The sequence below is a fragment of the Rhinatrema bivittatum genome, chromosome 1 (genome assembly GCF_901001135.1).
Source record: "Rhinatrema bivittatum chromosome 1, aRhiBiv1.1, whole genome shotgun sequence".
Classification (NCBI taxonomy): Eukaryota; Metazoa; Chordata; class Amphibia; order Gymnophiona; family Rhinatrematidae; genus Rhinatrema; species Rhinatrema bivittatum.
In genome coordinates, this window is record NC_042615.1 from 603,029,278 (window position 1) to 603,046,239 (window position 16,962).

The 16,962-nt window shown below is 42.4% G+C and overlaps 1 protein-coding gene across 1 annotated transcript in view; it reads right to left on the reverse strand.

Moving 5' to 3' along the window:
- Positions 1-16,962, reverse strand: part of LOC115100881 (sorting nexin-2-like) — a 50,086-nt gene that overhangs the window by 7,320 nt on the left and 25,804 nt on the right. The window contains exons 3-4 of the mRNA XM_029619909.1: positions 1,676-1,756; positions 1,475-1,546 (exon numbers count right to left, since the gene is read on the reverse strand). Of these exons, the coding sequence (XP_029475769.1) occupies positions 1,475-1,546; positions 1,676-1,756 (153 nt within the window). The remainder of the gene's footprint in view (positions 1-1,474; positions 1,547-1,675; positions 1,757-16,962) is intronic.

Genomic DNA, 16,962 nt, shown 5'->3' on the forward strand with positions numbered 1-16,962 from the left:
ATTCCTTAAAATATTTGGAATGCACTGAGCACTCTGAGTTATAGACTAAACAGAAGGAATCCACTCACAAAAAAGTCCAGGATACCATCCATAGTATTAAAATAATCTATGACTCAAATCTTACTAACTGTATACAGAAGGTATAATTACCTTCAGATTTCAAGCTGTCTGCCTCTCTTTATTCTAAGTATTTAAATGGCAACCTTTGTGATAAGGTGACCAACTGATCATGAATGAGTTTCATAGATGGCTGACTTCATGTGTCCTGGAACTCTTTTCATAACTAAATATTTACATCTTTTGCTTTATTGTACCAAGATCTTGTATGTCAAAAAGGTATACTGTACAGTGGCACAATGTCTCTCTATTCACACATCATGGCTCACTCCAGAACCAGGTGTATATGCACCACACATCTGACCAATAAGTCTCACCTCTGAACAATTGTTAAAACTCTCCCCCCCCTTGGGGGCAGTGAACACTGCATCTGCAACATCTCCAGTCCTGGCCAACCCAGGGAGCAGAAATCAACTTTAGCAATCATATCCAGATCATCTGCATGGTAGCACATGCCACTGCACCATCAGGCCAGCACTTGAACAATTGTTTTAATGAATAGTAATGTTTCTTCTTCATATGTAACCTTTTATCCCCCTATTGAAATATGTAAGCCGTTGTGATGGCATTACCGAATGATGGTATATAAAACTCAATAAATAAACAAATAAATAAATCCATCCCCTCCAGGCCAACAAACACAGAATAAGGATTCAGCAACCATCATGATCAATGCAGGTGAAGGCCTGAGGCTGCCCCAGAGGTAAAAACAGTTCAGAAGCAAAAAGAAGTCTTTATTTCTTGGGAATATGAGTCGGACTTCTGGTGGAATGGTATTTTTGGTTTATGCTCACTACTTTTCTGCCTTTGTTTTTAACAGAATACCAAATTTTTCCACCTACTTATTTTTATTTAATATAATCCAACTAAAAAAAATAGTTGTATTCTTCATGTTTTACTTTTACTCTTTGCCTATTTGTACACAAGAATCAATGTATATGTTTACTTAAAATGTTAACTTTTTTTTAAATAACATTTTGCTTTCCATTTTTAACTTATGGACATCATGTTCTTCCACATTAGCTTCTTGTGGTAGCACTCATGTACATCTAAGTATTTGCTGCATAGAAATAGAATTGAAATAGCCATTTATCTGTATCTGTAAAAACAGAGAACTGTAAACCTTAAATATGAATAAGCCAAGCCGTTACAACTATTTTTGTACATAAAGTCTGCTTTTGAAATATATTTTAGTCGCTATTACTTTAACACTCTAGCTCCCTCAATAGCAACCTGCACTACAAATGAAATATATGCATACTAAAACTGATGGCATAAACAAGTCCTACACAGACTGATAGTCAATACTACAGGAAGAGGTTAAGCCTCCAAGCAGTTGTAAACAGATGTGACTCACCTGTTGTTGGGTTTGAACTAATGATTCTAAATACTTAATTATAACAGTTTTAAAGTCCTTCACTCGTTCTTTCTGTTAAAAAAATAAAACAAGCATTTATTTTTGCAGAAATGACAATTCAACTTGACAAGCTCCGCCCCCGTTCTACCATAATTAAAGGGAACACTGTTCTCATGGAATGTGCTAACATTTCATATGTACCTCAAATCTTCCCACTTCCTTGCGTATAGTTTTGGAGATCTGAATAAAGTCTCTCTCTCCTTGCTGAACTTTTGCTTCCCACTGAGAAAGAAAAACAAACAGCTAAAAATTTCATACGCTCAATTCACATGATACAGAAAAGAAAAACAAGCTTAAATTGAACATTGCTGCAGCAGTGAGAATACAAAACACTCAAAGAAGGATGGTGACTTTTTACTGCTGCCTTGCCAGATTAAAAAGGCCCAATTCTGCTTAGGTTGGACTTTATGTGGGAGGGAAGAGGGGAATTTATCTTGGAAAACCAGTGAATAGCACAGTGACCTTCCATAAAACCCATTTCCACATATGGGACTTGTCAGAATAGTTCCAAACATATCAGGACCATGACACAAAAAGTACTATAAATCAGAAATACCTTCAGAGATAAAACTGGCAGAGAATGTTGTCAAGGATAACATATAATACCCATCATGCCACTCCAAGTTCAAATTACACCTTCCTTTTTGTTCTGCAGACCAGTCCCCCACCTGCGGGATATACCTGAGCAGTACCTAGTTTGGGAGGACCATAGTTCTGGTCTCCCCCAACACTAATGTACTAGACCTTAACTCTTCTTCTAGCTGCAGGTTTAGTCTGCAATGCTTTCTGAATGTGTTCCAGAAGGACCACGTCACTACCTTGCAAATATCTGCCCAAGAGTTTGCTTATGCCCTTGTAGTGTGCGCACACAGCATTCTCGAGGCCTGCTTACCCTGTGTGCAATATATACTGCTACCAGTAAGCTAGTGATGCTTTGGACGACATCTGGCCCTTTCTTTGCTCCTCTAGCAGGACAAACATCCTGTCCGTCTTTCTAAACTCATTAGTTACCTTCAGGTAACGCAAGAGTACTCTCCAGACAGCCAAAGATGAGGAATATTTCCTGGCTTTCCCCCTTTCCATTTTTGACATTGCTGGTAAAACAACCTCTTGGTTTGTGTGGAATTCTGACACTACTGTAGAGAGAAAAGATGGTACCGGCCAAATGGAAATCCTGTCTCTATGTATAGCCAGGTATGGTTCCTTTCATGACAAGGCTTGGATTTCAGAAATTCTCCTGGCTAAGCATATAGCCACCAGGAAAGCTGCCTTTCTGCTTCAAGTCCCTTCAATAATGCCCCTTTTCAAGGGTTCGAAAGGTGCCATGGACAGTGCCCTCAGAATCACCTCCAAATTCCAAATGGGTATCTTGCCACTGCTTTTAGAAAATGTGCAATATCTGGGTGTGCGCCTAGCAACGCCTTCTGTAATTGGTCACTAAAGAATGACAAGGCTGCTACCTGCATCTTGAGGATGTTCAAGGATAGCCCTTTCTCCAGGTCTTCCTGCAAAAACTGTAAAATATCTTTCAGCTGTGCTCTATCCGGGGTATTGTTCCTCCTTTTGCACCACCTCTCAAATAGCTTCCAGACTCTCCCATAGGCCTGGAAGGTAGAATGCTTTCTTGACTTTAGCAAAGTGGCAACTTCTTCCTTTGAAAAGCCCCTTCTGCTTAACCTGTCCCTTTCAATAGACAGGCTGCAAGACAGTATTGACCTGGGCATTCCATGGCTACTGGGCCTTTCCTGAGCAGGCCTCTGGATTTCCCTAGTTTCACTGCACAGTCTCTGTTTAGCCTGAACAGGTCTGTATACCAAGGATGGATGAGAACCTGTGTGTGATATGGGGAGAGAGAGAGAGAGAGAGAGAGAGAGAGAATAAAGTGCGTCCCCCTAGCTCCTTAATCCTCAAATCTCAGGGTGACTGGAAATCAAGAATTCCCAGGGATGACCAGCGGGGGCCTTTAAATCCTTATTAGTTTTAATTATTGGGTAGTGTTTGATGTGTGCAGTTTTGAAATATTGTATAGGTGCTTGGGAAATTAAAAAAAATATATATGACTAATAGAAGTTATTCTATATGTCAGTATTTTTAAAATATTCTTTTATTAGTTATAATTGATGCTTTGTTTCTTGATTTTGTTTTATGAGGAATGGTGGTCCTGTTTTTCCATTGTTAAGAGTCTGGCTTCTTGGGGTTTCCATTTCAATTTTTGTCTGCATATTGCTGGTTCTAGTTTATGATCCTTTGTTCTGTATTTGGTGAGAGTATGTTTGCTCTGTGCATGTGACCAAGATGAGACACTGTGCTGGGCGTGTAGTGTCTTTGTGGGGATCTGTAGCAATCTGGTTTGTTTTGTTTCCCTAGTAGGTGGTGTATTGATATTCTGGGACCCAGTGTAATAATTATAGTGCTGCTTTTTCACAGGTAGGGCTCATTTGAGTCTTTGGTGTTACTACTGTTATGATAGGTTTGTTATATAGCTTTTGAGTATGTGGGATTTTGTTTTGCAAGGTTTTGGGTTCACAATGTGTCTGGCAGTGGAAGGAGTTTGTGCTGCTATTAGTGTGAGGTGCCTGTCTGGATGTGGTGTGGTATCTGCTTCTCTTTGTGTGAAGCTGATTGCTCCCCTTCAGCAACCTGAAGAGAATCCAAAATGGAATTTTGAGTTTCTGGCTGGCACTGTGATTGCCTGATATTTGGCAAAAGGATCAACAGCAGATTGGTTGGTGAGAGACTTTGACATATATATGGTGGGTCTACATGGGCAGGAAGGAGAAGCCATGCAGTTGTGGCTAGAGAAAAGTACAGCGCATCCTCAATGCGTGGCAGGAAGACGAAGCATTGGCCCTGGGCCAATGGACCACAGGAGGAGCAAGTGTGTTGCTCCCCCCACCCCAACATATGCAGGAAATGGTGTGGCATCAGCCCCTGTGGCCTCAAGAAGAGGAGGCTGCTTTCTGGACTACTGATGGGAGGAAATAAATGTGTCTGATGGGGAGGGTGGAGGAAATGAGCATGTACGTGGTGTGAGAGCGCACGTGTGTGCGTATATATGAGAACGACTGAGCAACAATTCCTCTCCTCTGCTAATCCACAAGAATTTCAGAGCATCTGGAAACCAAAAGATCCCAGGTATGAACAAGTAAGGGTTTATCTTTTTGTTTTAAGTATTGGATGGTGTATTTGACTGCTGTTTTGAAATATTTTATTGGTTTTGGAAAATTTATATGAGTTTTATATTATTGGATATTCTTTTGGTCAACTTTTTTGAAATATTTTTATTAGTATGGTTTTACTTCTATTGATTTATATTTCCTGATTTTATTGTTTATGTTTTATGAAGAATTGTAATATTTCTGTTTTTCCATTGTTGCACTGCATACATAGTCTGGCTTGATATGGTTTACAGTTCAGTTTGTGTCCGCCCATTTGTATTATTACTTTATGAACACTTTATTCTGTATTTGGTGAGGGTCTGCCTGTGTTCTGCATGTGTGATTGAGGGTAAGTATTCTGCCTGCCTGGAACTGCCCTATGCAGACCACAGCTTATCTTGCTGAGGAGAGGTGAGAAGGGGTACCTGTTCTTACTCTCTTCCCTTTTTTTTCTTTTTTGCAGTTCCCAGTTATCCCGTTAGCAACCACCTAGCTAGAAGCAGAGAACTACAAAGGAAACTTCCAACTATCCCATAATATATAGCAAAGTGATGTAACAGGTGGTGAAAAGTTCTACTGCTATGTAGAGGGACTGGTCTGCAGGATGAAAAGGAAACTGTGTTGGGAGAGGGATGGGTTTAAAGTAGTATATAATGGATAAAATATATATATATATATATATTTTATTTTTTTTTTAAAGTGGAAATCAAAAGTTATTTAAAAAGAAAAAAAAAATCTTGGTCTAAAGCTACTGTACAGGGTCCACTAAAATATATAGTCATACAAAACGTTTGAGAGGAAAGAGTAAACCTGACATGTTCTGAAGCAGCGATCACCCACTTATCCTCCAGTATAGAGCATCAAGTGCAACTGTATAGTACAGTAACTGCATTAGCAGAAGGAAAGAATGGTCACAGAAAATAAAAAAAAAGCAATAAACCCAAGAGGAACCATGGCATGAAAAGAACATTGTGGTAATGACTTTTGGTTCCTGCAACTCCCTCAGCTAAGCTGGAGTGCAATAGGGATGTAGCCAGTTTAAGGTCCAGAACAAGAGGACACAAATGGGGTTCTATACAGCAAGAACTTTCTACCACTGAATATACTGACAAGTACAACTTATCACCCAGCTATCAATTCTCCACTGAAAACAAAAAACAATGGTGCAGATTGGATGTGGGGGAAAAGAAACTAGTAACACCCATATCTGGAAATTCATTCTTGTAAAAAGACAAAATGTACACCTGGTGACACTGTAAGGTGCTAATGCTAATAACTTATTTACTTTCTAACTTTTTTTTTTTTTTTTTTTAACAGGGAAAGCTGCTGAAGTATTCAACAACCCATGGGGACAAAGATGAATCCAAATCTGTGGTTCTCAAACTACTGTATTTGGTACCTGCTTTTGAGCTATAAATAAAATTTAAGGGACCTACCAAAAATTAAAAGATAAGACATCAAAATATGGTATTTTACATATCTGTAATGCTTTAAGTATGATGCTGTAGGTTTAAAAGTCTTTATGAGTTGCTCTCATGCTTTCCTGCTCTTCCCTTTTGAACCTTCAACATAAGGCTTCACTGCACAATGCAACTGAAAATCTTCTGGGACCATCAGTTTGGTCTCAGTGGACCTTATTAAAAAATTACTTTTTCCCATTCTGATCCTATGCAAAAAAATCTTTATTCAGTTAAGACCCAATGATGCAAGTGCTACCACTATTATAACACTGGAATTGCCTCTGAAGAAAGATAAGTAACTAGCTCTAGCAACTGAAGTATTTTTTTAAAATCCTGTCATATTTATGGAAAGCAGTGTTGCTTACTTATAAAAGATATTCTCTGAAAACTGCAGTTCACTAGTTAAGACAAGTGGGGATGCATAATCATACTCAGCACCTAACAGACAGATTCTTCCAGAGCTCTCTGGAAAAAGCAAAAAAACTGCTCATGCATGGTACTTCCCATGCTGTTGTGTTTTGCCAGCAGAAATGACATTTAAAAAAAAAACCAAAAACTTTTCCACCCCGTATATGAGTAAAAGTATATTTGCTGTGGAACAGAGACTATACTTTTATCTTCTAACTGCAAAGGATTTCCTGAGGGCAGGATTAGATGGAAAGAGGCAACAATTTGTGTTGCATTGTATTTTAAACAAAAAAACAAAGCAGCCATTTTTTACTTGGAAAAAGTAAACACAGAAAATACAGGCGTAAGTCTCTGTGGCTACTTTTCCCACAGAATAATCAAAACAAGAAACTATGTACATTGTTTTGCTCAATTATTGGCGTAAACCCCAGGGGTAAAAACTACCATCAGCATTCACCACCGCAAGCTATTTAATTATTGCATCCTCAATGAATACCTGCGGTGTCAAAGCTAAGCTTGCTAAATCCCTCAACACAAATACATCATCATCACATTCTTACCAACAATAAGTACAGTGTGTAGGGTCTCTCACATTTTCTTTCATACGTCACGGTGGAGGTGCCTGTTAATTTTGTCCTCTGACTCCTTAGGAGGTGTTCAGATACTTGAGGAGCACAAGGGTGAGCCCAGGACATCTGTTTTTAAACTGCAACTCAAAAAGGGTGGTCTCTGAACAAAATCTGAAAAGCAAAAGTCTTCAGGTGAAGACTTATTCTTAGCCTGTAGTGGACAGATCCTTAATAGGTCAGTTGAGTAATTCCTCTTTGGAACGATACTCTGACAGATATACAAGGCCAAAACTCTTCAGAATGACTCAGAATACATTGGCATAACGGTAGTCTACAAATACAGTGATCAGGCAGCTGAAGGCTTCTGTTGCTTAAAAGTTAGTTCTCTGTGGTTTGGGACCAAGATGGATAGGAGAGGCTTCCTGATCCAAACCTGCAACTTCAACTTAGCATGGATGGCACTGAGTCAGTGTCCATACCAACAAGAGACCAAGGGGAGTTAAAGCTCTCTATGTCTAATTCTTCCTCCAAGAAGGGGTTGGCCTCATAGTGGGGTAGATATCCTCCACAACTCTCTGAGGATCCATTTCAAAAGCTCTGCACTGACGTCTGGAAACCAGCTCGGTATTATAGGGAAATAGAGCTAACCTGTAGACAGTCTCTTCACTCAGAGAAGAGTGAAGAGACATCAAAGCTTGAATCCTCTGTTCAAAGCACAGCTCTGAGTCCAGATCTTGGCTTGACGAGGGGAAGCAAGATTTCTCTCAGCTCCTGGGTTTTCTTTGGGCCAAAGTGATTGAGAGCTTCACTGAAGTGGCCTGGGTCATCAGTGGTCAATTCAGTTCAGTGGTCCTTACACAGAGCCTTTGCTGTTTGGGTTGAGATTTTAGTTCTCCAGCAAAAAAGGCTTGGAACTATCAAGTCCAAACCATCTGGGTGACATCTTCGTGGACTTGTTTCAAGCACCTCTAGGAAACCTTGTGCTGGTTATTAATAGACATCTTCTATTTGCATTTGGAACATTAACTGAATCTGCAGGACTGCTTCTCAGACATGAAGAAAACTTATGATGTGAATCAAACAAAGAAAGCTTCCTTTTCAAAAAGACAGTCTGAAAAAACGTTCACTAAGTGGCCTGTTGGTAATAGTTGCAATAAAGAAAACTGGCTTGGCTCAGTAGGATAGCTGTAGAAAAAAAAATTAAATGTGAAAAACCCTCAACTAGTACATAAACTACTGGGAGTTTGACAGAAAAATAAACAAAGAAAAAAATTCTTACAAAGTTTTCAGGGCTGTAGCATAGGAAGACATCTGATGATTTCAATGGATAGAAAAAAAAAACTGGGGAGATCTATGGAGCTGCACATGAGCAGAGAAAGGCTTTTGCCTTTCAGAGAGCTCTGGAAGATTTGTCTGTTCAGCACCAAGCAAGGTCATGTGATGCTACTTGTGGGACTACAATGACTTGCTGGTCTTAAGAGGAAAAAAAAAAGGGACATACAGAAGGCCCTGCATGACAACTCTACACTAGGGTCTGGATGAGTGTATGGAGACATTTGTTGCATTGGAGGAGCAGTAAATTTAACAAACATGGACAACTCAGAACTGAGCATGTAAAACAGGTAAATTTACATCCAACACTATACTAAAAATCAGCAGTGATGCAAAAGAGCAGAATAAGGCATTACTGAGAAGACCAAGTTCTGTCTATGTCAGCTTGCTTAGGACCCAAGGGTAAAGCATGGTGATAAGAGGGAAAGGACAGAGCAGTCAGTGATTGACCAGTGATGCAGACAAAATAGACAACTGTGAAGATTTATGATAGAGATGTTTCTCTCTCCCTTTAATCCCATCATCTTCAAATTTCACCCTACAACACAGACATAACAATTTAAGCAATATTCCCCAATACATAGGATATTCAAAGTAAACACCATGAACATTTGTAATCATCATGATTATAAATAAAACTATGTTTTAGAAAGTGTTATGCTATTTTATAACACAACATAGTAACTTATGTTACTGTATTATGTTATTGTACCATGTTACTATAAAGTCATATCCTTCCCCTTACATAAAACCTCCTAATAAAATACTTAAAAAAATTAGGAAAAGCTTGTATTGACATGAACATGCTAAACAGTTTGATTAGTAAAACAGGGCATTTCTAGGTGATCAATACTCTGTCTGAACATTCTATCTAGTTTATACATACGCACACACACAGAGATAACAAAAACTGGCAGTACTGATGTATAAAAGAAGTAGTGCTTAAGTATAAAGACCACAACCAAAAATCCACTATTAAATCATATGTGAAAAAATGTGAATCATTAAAGACAATTCCACATTATAATAAATATACACACACACAATATATATATACACATATACATATACATAGAGAGATAAATTTGTATTTAAAGAGTAAAAATATAATCCTACCTCTTCAATTTCCTTAATGAAGCACAGTTGAAGAAAATGCATACAATTACAAATTATATTAATATGATATACAATTGCATAGTACAGTTCTGGGAACTAAACATTTATACATTTTTCATTTACTATTTAAGTGTACAGTAAATCAAGAGACTAGGCAGGATATAAGTAGGGCAAAAAGATGAGGAGCTGGCAAAGCAACAACACACAATGTTCCCAACTGAGTTCACACTGTTGAAGGCAAAGTGATCACTTGGGCACCTCAGGGCTCTGTGCTAGAATTGGTTCTTTTCAGTATCTACAAGGCAAAGGAACTGAGGGAAAATATGACTGTTTGCCAAAACTAACAGGATTGACACACCAGAAGGGGAAGGAAAAAATGGAGAAATTACTTACCTGATAATTTTAGTTTTCCTTAATGTAGACAGATGGACTCAGGACCAGTGAGTTTATGCTCCCCTGCCAACAGATGGAGACGAAGCAGGCTGTCGTCACAGTATACATAACACTGCAGTGACCCCAGCCTGCCAGTATTCTCTTCAAAAGCAACTGTGGACAGACTAGCAAAAAATTAAGAACATGATTAAAAACAAGTAACCAAAACTGTACTCAACCAACCATAAACACTGAACTCGCATAAGCTAGGGACTGGACGAAAACTTGCCAGTAATCCCTTGGGACCCAGAGTCTCACAGGAGGACTACTGACACACTCATGCGGCAGCCGAGGGTGGGAAGCCGAGTCCATCTGTCTACACTAAGGAAACCAAAATTATCAAGTAATTTCTCCATTTCCCAGCGTGTAGACAGATGGACTCGGGACCAACAGGGTGGGAGGCTGCCCACGGCAGTTAACACCGAACGTGGAAAGGCTGCATCCTCTCGGGCCTACATATCCAGACGATAAAACATGGAAAAAATGTGTAAGGAGGACCAAGTCGCAGCTAAGCAGATATTGATGAGACAAACTAACCTCCGCCCATGACACTGCCTGAGCCCTAGTGGAATGAGCCCTAACTTGAGTATGCACTGGCTTTCCACTATCCACATATGTGGCCATGCCCACCTCCTTAATTCAATGAGCTATGGTAGCCCGCAAAGCCGGAGTGCCCTGCTTTCTCCCGCCATGGGGAACGAATAGGCGAACCATCTTTCGAAAAGACTCAGATCTTCAGATACTGCACGACAAGACGCTTAACATCCAAGGAACGCAAAAGGCAAAACTCCTCCACATCCCTGACCTTATCCAGGGATGGCAAGGAGATGGATTGAGTCAAATGAAAGTCTGAGACTCCCCTGGGCAAGAAGGATGGAATAGTACACAGCTGTAATGCCCCCGGAGTAACCCAAAGGAACAGCTCCCAGCAATACAATGCATGCAGCTCAGAAATCCAAACACACAGAACATCCAGCCACCAAGAACACAGTCTTCAAAGTCAACAACCATAAGAAAAGGCTACGTAGTGGTCAGAACGTAAGGCCTGCCAAAAAGTCCAGCACTAAATTAAGACTCCACAATGGAACCGGTAACCTCAAGGGAGGCCTAAGGTGCTTCACTCCCTTCAAAGAACAGGCCACATCAGGTTGAGATGACAAGGAAACACCATTCACCAGACCTCTGAAACAAGGAATTAAGGGCCAAGCCTTTATTCAATCCATCCTGCAAAAAAAAAAAATAAAAAAATCCATAATGAGAGGGATCTTAACTGAACGAGGAAGAACATCCCGCTCCTCACAACAGGCTTCAAAAACTCTCCCAACCCGCACATAAGCCAAGGATGTGGAGAACTTGCAAGCACGGAGTAAAGTGGCAATCACAGTGGAGGAATAACCACGCTTTAATAGGAAAGCCCTCTCAAGGGCCAAACCGTAAGACAGAATAGAGTCGGATCCTCATTAAGAACCGGTCCCTGCTGAAGCAGATCCATGTGCGGCATAAGACCAAAGGGGGCCTCCATTAGGAGTCATCTCAAATCCCCATATCACGGATGCCTGAGCCAGTCAGGGGCTAGTATTCCTGGTGGCACCAATGGCCTTCGATCTTGAGAATTATCCTGACCAGCAAGGACCATGGAAGAAACTCATAAAGCAAACTGTCTTCCGACCAGATCTGTACAAGAGCATCTATTCCTAGGAACCACAGATCTCTCCTGCAACTGTCGAAGAGAGGAACCTTCGCATTTTGAGAAGTCACCAGCAGGTGAAGGAACGAAAGGCCCCAGCGATCCGCAATCAGCTGACATGCCTCAGCTGATAACACCCACTCTCCTGGGTCCAGACTGTCCCTGCTGAGAAAGTCCGCTCTTATGTTGTCTTTTCCTGCAATGTGAGAGGCCAAGATCATCTGCAGATGACCTTCCATCCATTCCATCAGCTGGTCTATTTCCTGCGACACTTGATGGCTCTTGGTTCCTCCCTGGTGACTGATATAAAGCCACCGTCGTTTCATTGTCTGACATCATGCAAACTGTTTGATTCCGCAGCTTGTGGCTGAACTGTAAGCATGCCAGCCATACCGCTCAGGCCTCTAGGCGATTATTGTTCCAGCAGGACTCTTCGGCATTCCAGCATTCCTGGGCCATTAACTCGCATCTGTTGTGAGTACCAATCAGACAGAAGAAAGGAACTCCTTTTCTCAGATGATCCTCCTGCAACCACTGGAGGTGGGAACACATTTCCATCAGCAAGTGGAGCTGAACTGCATAATCCTGAGACTGTGTGTTCCAACAAGATAGCAGAGAGCACTGAAGAGGATGCATATGCGCATGGCACCACTTCCAGGGTAGCTATCAAACAGAGTACCTTTAGGTAGGACCACACCATCAGGTGTATGGTGTTCATCAACTGACAGATTTGAGACATCAATCTCTGGATCCAAACTTCCGGTAGGAAATCTCTGTCCTGTTCAGTGTCGAACTGGACCCCTAGATACTCCACTGACTGGGATGGTTAAATATTGTCCTTGGTCAGGTTCACCACCCAACCGAGTTCCTGCAATAAGGAGATCGCCTTGTGTGTCACCAGGCGGCTCTCTTCCTGAGACTTGGCTCGAATCAGCCAGTCCAAATACGGGTGCACCAGGATTCCGTCTTTTCGCAAGGCCGCAACTACCACCATCATAATCTTGGAAAATGTTCTGGGAGCGGTGGCGAGACTAAATGGCAGCGCCTAAAACTGATAATGGTACCCCAATACTGCAAAACAGACAGTATTGGTGTTCCAATTGGATGGGAATATGAAGGTAAGCCGCTGACAGATCCAAGATGGTCAGAAATTCCCTCATCTGCACCGCCATTATTACAAAGCGTAAGGTTTCCATTTGAAAATGAGTCACCTTCAAGTGACTGTTGACCCTCTTGAGATCCAAGATGGGTCGAAAGGAGCCCTCTTTGGGCAAAACAAAATAAATGGATTACCACCCCTACTTTCTTGAGATGTGGGCACCGGAACCACAGCCCTGAGTCTCAGAAGCGTGCAGTCCACTGCCTGCTTCTTCTGTGGGGAGTGGCAAGGGGGCACCATGAACACATCCCAAAGAATACTGCAAACTGACGGGCGCTCAAGCCAATGAAAGCACAGGGACGGGCGGGCGTGACATCATGGCCGTCCCTGTGCTTTCATTGGCTTGAGCGCCCGTCAATTTGGACGCTCAAGCCCATGAAAGATCGCTTCGCTTCCAAGGCTGTAACTCAGCAGTCTTTTTTTGGGGGGGGTAGCTGTCAGCCAGAAGTCGAGCTGGAGTACCTGCGGGAACATCGTCGAGAGCCAGGAGAACCGGGACCGGGGGGGGGGGCCGCTGCAAGCCGCTTTTGCCGCTGGCTGCCTCCTCCGGAGGACGGCAGAGAAGGTTGAAGGGCTGAAAGCAACAAAAAGTAAGTTGATAACATGTCGAGTAGCTTCGGGAGGAGGGGATTTTAGGTTTTTAGGTTTCTTTTTGGGGGAAAGTTTGCTGTCTACCTTTACCCCTGCCTCTAACGCAGGGGTAGGGGGGTAGGCGGTAAATTAGCAGGTTAAATGCGCGGCTAAACTCCAGGTTAAAAAGGTGATAGTCGGGGCGCGCGTTACTGTATGGGAGGGAATAGCTAATCCGATGGTTTACATCTAATATACATGCCGCGTGCGGAAGGGGTTACCCGGTGATTTAAAAGAGGCGGTGAGGATGGGTTAAAGGGGATAGTGTATCGCAGGAAGGGCTAATGCGGCCGGAAAGTGAGTAGAAAGCGGGTTAGGAGCGGGGTAACCACGACCCCACTTTACTGTATCGGCCTGTTAGTTCTTTAATTTGGAAATCATAAGATACCTATTTCTACCCAAGCTCAGAACCTGGGTGTATTATTTTGATATCTTTCAATTAAACTTCAGGTAAATGCAGTAGTATGTGGAACATTTTTTTAAGATTTGGATGCTTTGGAGACTTAAGCCTTTTTTGCCTTTTGATCATTTTCAGACAGTTCCGCAAACTTTGGTCATTTCTGGGCTTGACTATTGTAATGCAGTATATATCAGATTACCTCCTCGACAGTATTTCAAATGGCACAGAATGATGCCGCTAGGATATTAGAAGGAATTGAAAGGAATGAGCATATTTCTCAAATGTTTTGACTGCACTGGTTGCTGGTGGTTTGAAGGATAGCAAATGTTGCTTACCTGTAACAGGTGTTCTCACAGGGGAGCAGGAAGCTAGTCCTCACATATGGGTGACATCACCAGGATGGAGCCCAATCACGGAAAACTTCTGTCAAAGTTTCCAGAAATACATGACCTGCAATTTAATGCAAACACTCTCTTCACGTATGTAACACAAATGACTAAAACCAATACCACTCCCACCTGTAATAAAGATGCCCAAACCAAAAGTGAAAACTTAGCTAAATACTTTCACGAGAAAATAGTTAAAATCATGGCACGGTTCCCTGGCAATAATCCCCTGACCAAAACCATCCCACATGATTCTTCTGCTATATTTAATGCCTTTGAACCCATCATGTCCCTAGAGATTCAAAATACCATTAAAAAAATGAAACCTGCCACACATCCAAGTGACACCATACCCACCAAGCATCTTCTCTCCATCCCTGAAATCATAGCACCCTCAATTGCTAAAATTATCAATTGCTCACTAGCTTCCGGAGAAATCCCTAATACGCTTAAACAAGCTATCACCAGACCTATTCTAAAAAAGCCCAAAGCTGATGCCTCTGACCTAACTAACTACCGACCTATTTCCAACCTTCCCTTCATAGCAAAAATCCTTGAAAAAATTGTAAACACGCAGCTCACGGAACACCTGGAAAAATTTGAAATTCTCTCACCACTGCAACATGGTTTTCGTAAATGTATGAGCACCGAAACCCTACTCATCTCTCTTATCAATACCATACTTACGGGGTTCGACAAAGGTCAATCCTTCCTACTAGCCATGCTTGACATTTCTGCGGCCTTCGATACTATTAATCACAACATTCTCATTACACGGCTCAAGGAAATTGGCATATCTAACACCCCACTGCAATGGTTTGAAGCTTTCCTACAAGGATAGCAATATAAAGTCAATTTTGAAAACCATGAATCGCAACCATACAATATAAATCACGGAGTACCACAAGGATCTGCCCTCTCCTCTTTAATATTTATATCCTCCCTCTTTGTCACCTACTGACAGAACTTGGCCTTATGTACTTCATCTATGCAGATGATGTACAAATTATCATCCCCATCACTGACTCCCTTAATGATGCCCTTAAAACATGGGATACTGCCCTCATCGCCATTAGTAACCTCCTTACTAGCATCAATCTGGCCATTAACCCCGATAAAACAGAACTTATGGTCCTTTCCCCACAGAATCACAAAAACACAATTGCTGCCACTCACACATCACTCACTTCTCCTGACTTCACTAACACTGTTAAAAACCTTGGAGTCACATTAGACAACCACCTTAATTTTAAAAAACATATCAACAACATTATTAAAGACGGGTTCTTCAAACTACACACTCTAAAAAAAATTAAGACCATTACTCTATCAACACGATTTCCGTACTGTACTGCAATCCCTCATTTTTTCAAAAGTTGATTATTGTAATGCTCTTCTCCTAGGCCTACCCAAAACTACCATTCTACCACTACAAATGCTTCAGAATGCAGCAGCACGCATTCTCACCAACACCAGAAAATCGGAACATATTACTCCCATACTCAGAGATCTGCACTGGCTCCCTATTGCACAGAGAATCATGTTCAAAACCTTATCTCTAATACACAAGACCCTACACAATGAAAACATGACATGGTTCATCGGAGACCCGGGAATCACCGGTGGAAGGGCGGTCATGAGCGCCTCCATCTGGGATAGCAGCGGTGCCAGCGCTGCTGTCATCGGTTTGGTGACCAGTTCCACTCTCGGTGTCAGTGTCGGAGGAACCTGGAGCCGTTGCATCGCCTTGTCGATGGCCTCCTGGACCAGCCGGTCCAGTGCTTCCCGGAGACCTGGAGCAAGCAGCCCTGGCTCCGTGACGGAAGAGGGAGGCGGAGGCACAGTCGGAGGGACCACCTTTACAGGCAGAATCGCGACTCCCAAACCCCGATTGGGTGAGGGTGGCCTCGATGTCCCAGTCGCAGGAATGGTTGGTGCCATTCCTGGACGGGGCTTCTTCAATGGTGGCTCAGACGATGGCGAGGTCGATGATTTCGCTCCCGACGGTTCGAGACTTACGATGCCGATGTTTCTCCCTACGATCCCCTCGATCTTGAGGGGGAGAAACGGGAGTTGATGGCGAACAGTCATCGGACGGTGGTCGATGCTGGTGCGACTTCGACAGTACCGGTTCCGATGACGTTGATGCGATGGATGGCGTCGGGGTGTGAGCACGGAAGAGGAGTCCCATCTTCTCCATTCTGGCTTTGCGACCTTTTGGTGTCATGAGGGTACAATTTGGTGCAAGTCAGGACATCATGCTCACGCCCTAAACACATTACACAGACCCCATGAGGGTCTGTGATAGACATGGTACGAGTACAGTCTGGGCACTGACGAAACCCTGATGCCATGGCCATCGAAAAAAATCAAGCCGCGGTACGGTCGACGGCCAGTAGGCCGCGAGGGCCAAACTCGAAGGTAATCGACGAAAGACGGTCAAAAAAAAAAACTTACCAGAGTACTGCGGCCTGAGAAAAAGTTAGAGGAGGGACCCCTGTGGGGCAATTTAAGTTTAATTAACTCCGTGAGGAAAATTCCTGTCAGGAATCTCTTCAGAGCTCCTAAACCACGAGGCTACTGCTGCGCGGAATAAAGAAGACTGAAGGGGGACCCCTGCTGGCTGCAGGGTTAGTGCCATGCTGGGCATGCCCAGTAGGGGCCAGTCAAAGTTCTGGAAACTGACAGAAG